Source organism: Aulonocara stuartgranti (assembly GCF_965226115.1).
Source record: "Aulonocara stuartgranti genome assembly, chromosome: 13".
In the NCBI taxonomy this organism is placed as follows: Eukaryota; Metazoa; Chordata; class Actinopteri; order Cichliformes; family Cichlidae; genus Aulonocara; species Aulonocara stuartgranti.
This window is the reverse complement of record NC_138949.1, coordinates 26660130-26667849: the sequence shown is the minus strand read 5'-3', so window position 1 is coordinate 26667849 and position 7720 is coordinate 26660130. Positions and strand designations below refer to the sequence as shown.

Below are 7720 nucleotides of genomic sequence, written 5' to 3'. Positions count from 1 at the left end.
TTAAGCACGGGCCTCAGCCGGCGAACCCCTTTCAGAAAACGTATGGCGAGGGAATGTGCACCTGGTGTCAGCCCGTCAAAGCCAATATGACAAGCAGATATAGCTGCTAAATAAACCTTAATTGTCGAAAATTAAAGGCCCTTATCCAGCAGCTCCTGCAGGAATGTCAAAACATCCACAATAGAGCACTGAAATGGGAGAGTGTGGCGGTACAAGCCTTTAGTAGATCAGGCCCTAGCGCTCTGAAATGGGAATGCCGACGCACTCTCTCTAGAACTGGAGATATCATTTCCACTGGGGGAAATGCATACAGGAGCACGTCTGGCCATTGGCGCGCTAGCGCGTCCAAGCCCAAGGGTGCATCGTGGTCGATTATGGAGAAGAACAGGGGGCAGTGAGTATTTACCCAGGAAGCTAAAAGATCTATTTGCGCATTGCCAAATAGATCCCAAATCTGAGCCACTATTAAAGGGTGTAACCTCCATTCTCTCACCAGAGGATCCTCCCTGGAGAGAAGGTCCGGCCCCAGCTTCAGGTGGCCCGGGACATGGGTGGCTCTTAGAGACAGAAAATGAACACTGCATCATAACAGCAGAGAGCGAGACAACTCCAACAGGGGGAGAGAGCGTGTTCCTCCCTGACTGTTTATGTAAGACACCACTGTTGAATTGTCCGTCCTGACTAAGACATGCTGGCCCTCCAGGACTGGGCGGAAATGCTTTGGAGCTAAGAACACTGCTAACAGCTCTAAGTGGTTGATGTGCAGCTGGCGCTGGGCTGCGTAATATCGTCTCGCAGTCTGCGTGCCAGCTGAAACTGAGCGAGGCAGCGATGAAACGTGGCCACTCTGTGCTCTGACAAACGTGCGCGGCTGGACAGCGAGCATATTTCCAAACCGAGGAAAGAAATCTGCCTACTCGGGATTAGCGAGCTCTTTTGAAAGTTCACAGAGAACCCCAGTGTCTGAATGTGTGACAGAACCAGCGACAGCTGAGCTGTGTCTCCGCCTGCTCTCTGGAGCACGCTACAAGAGCCCAGTTGTCTAGGTAGGCTAAGATGCGGATGCCTCTCTCTCTGAGGGGCGCAGAGCGAGCGACAGCCTGAACGGCAGCACTAGGTATTCGTAGGCTACGCCCTCGAATGCAAACCTCAGAAACTGCCTGTGTTTTGGGTGTATAGCCACATGAAAATAAGCATCTGTTAGACCGATTGTTGCAAACCAATCTCCCGGCCGACTGCATTCAAGAGCTGTCTGAGTGTTAGCATCTTGAAGCTGTACGTAGGTAGCTATGTGTTCAAGACTCGCAGGTTGAGGATGGGACGAAGCCCTCCCCCTTTTTTTCGGAACAACAAAACGGCTGTACCAAATTTTGTCTGTCTCCGAAGCGGGGACCACTCGCATTGCTCTTTTCTGCAATAGCGCCTTTATTTCCTCTATGAGCATCATGGCCGCCTCGGTGTTGACAGTCGTGTTTACGACTCTTTGGAAACGAGGCGGCTTGACCCGGAACTGCAACCGGTAACCGATGGCAACGGTTCGCAGCACCCACAGAGAGGGAGCACAAGCGCGCCACTGAGGAAAGTGAGCAGCCAGCCGGCTGACCGGCAGCACCGTCGGCGGGGCGTTGTCGCCCCCCAGTGTGTCTGCAGGGGACTGCATCACCTGCCTGACCTGGCTCATTTTGCCTGCAGGCTGCCTGTGCTGCCTATTTGTGATTGTTTGAGAATAAACAACACTCTTTATTGATTGTAACATGGAAACATGTACATTCATACATTTTGGAGGCACCTTTTCTGGGGCACAACAATGAGAAACAGCGGGAACACTTGAGGTGTCATCGTGGCCGACCGGCGCAGCAGCGGCGGCACATTGGGCCGACAATGAGGAAAATTTGAAATTAGCGCTCCGCGGGCAGCCTACACACCAACTGCGTGGTAGAGGCTAACACCAACAGGGGCAGTTAAGCTAAGTTTAAGTCGGCAGACAACGCTAGCCCAACTCAGCAGAGGTGTTCTTAGCGAGGTGAAGAGCGTAAGAACTGAGGGATGACTGTGATGACAGCGGCTATATGTGCGGGCGGGGCCGTGCGCGTGTCATTACACGTCACCTGCCTTAAAGGCGTGAATAAGGGTTTCTTCAGCCAGGACACGCAAGGGTGTGATATCCCATGCTTACGTGTTGTACCGAGTGAATCGACTGAAAGGGAACGGTGAGTTGTCTAAATGATCAACATATAGACACTGACCTGATCTAAGGTCTGCAATACCACGTGGGGCATTTAATTTAGCTGTATACACAAAACTCTGACCTGACGGCGCACAAGCCCTTGTCCCAGTTAACAAAGAATAATACTCACACTACATAAAGTCCCAAATCCCCTCGCCCCATATTTTATCAAGGTAAAAAAAAGGAAAGAAAAAAAAGTCAGTATCACACCACTACCAAGGCCATTGTTCCATTTAGCTCAATAAAAAAAGATGAAAGACCTTGGCCTATTTTTTCAATGTTTAACACTGCCACAAAGAGTAGCTATTACATTCATTCCCAAAGTCCTCCGGCTTATTTCAGGAGGTCCTTCATATAACTTCACTATGATGCCTGCAGTTTAAAATATCATCTAAAAAAGTAATGTAATCTCAGAGGCCTTGGTTCTCCATATACCAAATGCTGACAGGAACCAAAAACCTTCTCGTATTGAGAGCACTCACTGCTACTGAAGATGCATCGAGCTTGCACTTGCAGGTATCTGCCGCCAGGCGGAGCTCTAGGTTTACTGCTGAGCAATATTGTGCAGGTGTGTTGTCTTGGTGACAGTCGACTGCAGCATAGAGGAAGTAGAAGGGTCGGCTGCCCAAAACACAAGTCACTGCAGTAACAGAGAGCTCAGATGGGACCAAAACGTTGCTGAATGTTAGTGCGAAACATTACGGTGATATTTGGAGGTAATTTGCGAATCCTGTGACAGCTCATGAGTCAAATAGATCTGTTGTTTGTGTCTTGAATTTTGTAGACTGTACAGCTATTCGCAAGGTGTGGTAAACCCCCTAATTTTAGAATATTTTGTTATCCTCCTTTCTTTTTTCTTCCACAGATGCTGTCATAAAGTTGGGATATTTTCTGGTTTGTTGATGTAAATACACTAAAACAAAAGAAAGAAAGAGACAAAAACACACCATGGGGCAGCTATTCTCAACTGAAGAAGAAATTTCTCAAGTGAAGGACGCTATTGGCTCTCTCCTCTACGATGCCATGCTGGAAGGTGGTGCAGTACCTGACCTGGGAGTCGTCCATCCGCTCCTTTTAGCCAGTCATGATGACAGCTCTGTCTCCCAGGACCGCCTCCAGGAACAACTGCAGCAGGTTAAAGAGCTTTAAAAGAAAGTGCGACAGTAAGCTTTGGAAAGTTGTGATGCTGTTCATGAAAGCAGAAAACTGAGATAGCACGGAGAGAGAGAAAATAAAACACAGTGTTGTGTGTTAAGTGTGAAAGTGCTCACTGATCACCTTTAAAACCACTCAGTCATAAGGCCCAGATGAATATTAGCAAGACGAGCAGGACGATGCTGTTGCCTTGATACCTGCGATTAAAATGACACTTAAAAGGAGTCCTACTGGGACTGTAAAGAATTTACAAATGAATATAATAGCCTACACAGACCAATATCACGACGAGAAGGTGCTGTTCACAGCTGTTAATTTTATTGACGCAGATAATATAAAACAGTGTGCTGGATTTCTGTTACCACTCAGCAGGCTATAAAAGTTTGTTCTTTTCACCCAGTTGCAGAACGACATTGGGAACAAAGCGCCCACCTACCTGAGGGACCTGATTAGTCGATTGTCAACTTTCTCAGATGAGCCACGCTTGGCGGGCTTGGTGGGATTAGTGGTTTCTATGGTTATGGATATGGCATATACGTCAGCAAAACAGTCGGGTGTTAAAGGGAAGTCAGCAGGATCATCGTCATGCCAGGTAAAGCCTTAAAGGAACTAGTGAAGGAGTTATAATAGAAAATAAAAAGCAAAACAATACAAACAATACATGATGATATCCTTTCTCTGTGTATTTCCACTGTGTTGATCAGTATTATTCAAATCTTGGCTCTTGGAGCAGTTTCTGAACTGAAGTTATACAGGTTTACATGTATCCCATTACTCTGTAAAACGGACCCATGCAACAGTTTTTGCATACTTAAGCTGACCTTTCTTGACCAAGAATAAATGCACCATTAAGTCACTGGATGTTTATAGCTATATATTATAAAAAAATATTCTGACAATTCACCATGTAACTAAATCCAAATGTAGAATAAAGACTGTTAATCTTCTGGGAATGTTTAATGTGTTAACCATTACCTGTTCAGCTGGGTTACTTAGTTTGGTTTATAACAGTACATTTCAGCCAGCTGTGTGCATGCTCCTACAAATACTGTATGTTAAGGGTGATAAGAATAACTGTAAAAAGCTGCAGGATGTCAACACCAAATGAATTGCTTCTAAAATACTGAGGTATACATCTTTGAATTTCTTCCTGCAGCAGAGAGTCTGGGAGCTTCAGGAGGTGATGGAGGAATACCTGAAGCGCTGTAGGATCAGCTTGAATGATAAAAGCAGGCTGATCCAGGATGCTGTCAGACTTGAGGCCCAGCTCAGCCTCACCCTCACCCAGCTGAAGACGTGTCTGCTAGGGGGAGATTGTGACTCCAGGTGAGAGAATACAGTAGAGTAGAGGATGATATTATAGAGTAAAAAAAATACTGGACAAGTTAAATAACTAACTACATAGAGCAGACTAAAAGAAAGAAGTACTCTACAAAGAACTATCCAGTCAGATGAAGAAGGACTCACAATTAGTGTTTTTTTTGGTTCCTTCAGGTCTTTGAGACACTGGGCCAGCGGAGCATCCTTTCACACCCAAATGTTGGTTCACCTGGCTCGCCTTGAGAGCAAGGCTAAGCCTCTGTCTGCAAGGGCAGCACTGCAGCAATACAAAGAAGATCTCACACAGATCCTGCCTGCTTACAGGTAAAACACTAAATGCTCCAATCAGACAGGGAGGAGAATTTTACTGCTTTAACAACAACAACATTCCAGCCAATAATGCTGTATGTGATGACTTTGTGTCTTTTTTAGATGCTCCAAAACTTCACTTTTGGGCACAGCATAGTTCAGAAATTGCATCTGATGACTGTGTCAACTAAACATCTCAACTAGGCTGAAAGCATTTTCAGAAATTTCTCTTCTTTTCCTCCTTGCTGTTTAACAATCACTTCAACACTTACATATTTGGAATGATACTTTAAAAAGGAAAACAACAACAACATCAGTTTACATGAGTCATTGACACTGTGGCCGAATGTACAGGCCTGTCACAAAGTATTTGAGGCATTGTTACACAGCAAACACGCCACACTTCAGCGGTAGCAGAACCCTAACAAGCACCCTGACAGTGGATACTAGAGCCGCTGAGTGCCTGCTTATCTGCTATGAGACACCCTCTCTAGCTTGCTCTAAATATGACAGCAGAAACACAAAAACGCTAATCAAGCTGTCAGAAAAATGTAGCTCTAAACTTTCTGCTGCATTTAGACTTTCTGCTTACAGTAGAAAAAAATCTGAAACCAGAGAGGCAATGCTTGAAACCCTTACATAAGATAAGTGAAAAAGGGTAAACTACGAAACATCCTTGCAATGCTGTGGAAATAAACTGATGTTTGTATAAGTTATTGATTAAGATTTTATAAAGTATATGTTATGAAACAACTTTAGAGCAATGGTGTTAACTCAGAGATAAATGCGTCACTTGATTGACATTTTCTGTCCTTTCTTCTTCCATCCCAATTCTTCCTGCAAACCCGTCACTCTCCACTTTCCTCATTCCAGGCGTTATAAGTCTAAAACAGTGTGTGTTGTAAAATGTCGAGGGAGTTTTCCTGCAGCAACTGACCCCTGCAGTGAGGTGCCAGAAGAAGGCACCATGACTGGACTCACTGTGACCGACAGAGAGACAGGAAAGAGTGTGACCATCCCTCTGTCCATCATAGAGACTGAGACAGGTAGATTTTGTCTAAGTAAGTAGTGAAATTACTTTTGTCAGTCTCAGTGGATTTGCATTAACTGAATTGTCTTAAATTAACAGGGAAAAGAAGGAGAGTCTCTGGGCTTGATACATCCTCTACAACAGTGCCCTCCTCAATTAACCTGGATCTGATCACCTCGGATCAGTACACTCAGGCATACTTGGATCACCTGTTCTCTGCTAAGGGTCCTGTGGCAGAGCTGGAAAACTACTTTAACAAGGCTAGTGAGAGACTGAGAGTGCTAACAACTGAACTGGGATGTAAAAGCAAGGCAGGGGTGGCTAATGGAATCGAAAAAAGTGAAGGAGTGCATCTTAAAGACCAGGCTGAAGGAACAGATGAAGTACAAAGTGTGGAAAAGGTGATGATCGAAAGGAGAGGAAGACAGGGAGAGGAACGTTTGAAACTCAGTATTGTAGAATCACAGCTAGAGCAAAGCCTTAATTCCAATTAGCACAGTGCTACAAACCCATGAAAGTGCAACAGCCATATGACTTTTAGAAGTATACATGCTTCTGTTCCTAAACTTGCCTTTTTGAGTGCTTTAATGCTCTCATGCCAACAAGCAAGACTACATTAAGTGCACTACAAAAACAACTGACCACCGAACACAGCCCAACCTCAATGCTCATTGTCCTGTTTCTGTAGTTGAAGCAGAGGGGCCATCAGCCAAATTTCAGCCAGAAGGATGATGGAAGGATGAAGGACACTTGGAAATGTACCAACACAAAGATCTGAATTGAGATCCTTGAGAAGATTTCAGTCCAATAATGCTGATAATCAAAATTCTGCGATCATGGCATCATAAAATAACCCATCGTTCTTAAGTTATTTTAATTTATTTAGATCAAAAAATATTGCTTAAGCAAAATGTAAGTTCCACAGACTTGTCTGCAGTGCTGTGAACCACGCAAAGTTCAGCAGCCTTGACTGAATATGAGCTTTGAATTTTTTTGTTTGTTGTTGAATTGGATTTTCTTTGTGTTGATACCCTCTTTAATGGGTCACCTTTTGTCTGTGAACAGTAATAAATAATTGATTGCAAAAGGTTTTTCTTGATTTCTTTTTGATACTTTTTTTTTACACTCATACTTTATTTCATTTGGTAACCTATTAAAGTTCATTCCCAGTAGGACAGTTACACTATACAAAGGAAAAAACACCCCATGATTACTACATTGTCAAAGTTTTAATTTCAGAATTGAATACACCAAAAGGGCACTAACAGTTATCAATAACAAATTTCTGAGAAAAGTACAGGAAGAATTCTACAAGCAAGTATTTATTTTAGCCGATCTGAAATTCAGATGAGATAGAAAACACCAACAAAACCAAAAATCAACAGAAGAAACACAGGAATGGGAGCAGGGATTTAAAATGATACAAACGATATCTGGACCAGAACGGAAATACTAACATAAAACTTGAGCTCAGCATAGAACAACTGAAAAATGAAGCGAAAGAGAGGATTGCAGAAAAAAACATTTAATTCTGAAAAAGAGGTTAAAAAAAAAAATCAAGAGCACAACAACTAAAACTCCAGATTGCTACTATAGTAACTGGATAAAAACAGGAATCAAAACCTTTCACACACGTCCTATGGTGGTACACTGGTACAGTGTGAATTGTGATGGCTTAC

General features: G+C 43.7%; 1 protein-coding gene across 2 annotated transcripts; it reads left to right on the top strand.

Annotated features, from left to right (window-relative positions):
- Nucleotides 1-1620: 1620 nt before the first annotated feature.
- LOC309720978 (uncharacterized protein) lies at nucleotides 1621-7132 on the top strand. Of its 2 annotated transcripts, none has more exons than XM_082558266.1 (7): nucleotides 1621-2210; nucleotides 3093-3361; nucleotides 3783-3974; nucleotides 4539-4708; nucleotides 4877-5026; nucleotides 5885-6057; nucleotides 6141-7132. In XM_082558266.1, exons 2-7 carry the CDS (start codon nucleotides 3176-3178, stop codon nucleotides 6533-6535), a joined length of 1266 nt encoding a protein of 421 aa, XP_082414392.1. In that variant the 5' UTR covers nucleotides 1621-2210; nucleotides 3093-3175; the 3' UTR covers nucleotides 6536-7132. The 2 variants fall into 2 exon arrangements, with proteins under 2 accessions (XP_082414392.1, XP_082414391.1); XM_082558265.1 differs by lacking the exon at nucleotides 1621-2210 and adding an exon at nucleotides 2817-2943.
- The last annotated feature ends 588 nt before the right edge of the window (nucleotides 7133-7720 follow it).

What these genes read in the sequence shown, in the direction of transcription:
- LOC309720978 (XM_082558266.1), top strand. Translation starts at nt 3,176, where the DNA reads ATGGGGCAGCTATTCTCAACTGAAGAAGAAATTTCTCAAGTGAAGGAC. An exon ending in CAGGATCATCGTCATGCCAG is followed by an intron (nt 3,975 to 4,538) that starts GTAAAGCCTTAA and finishes TTCTTCCTGCAG; the next exon opens with CAGAGAGTCTGGGAGCTTCA. An exon ending in GGGGGAGATTGTGACTCCAG is followed by an intron (nt 4,709 to 4,876) that starts GTGAGAGAATAC and finishes TGGTTCCTTCAG; the next exon opens with GTCTTTGAGACACTGGGCCA.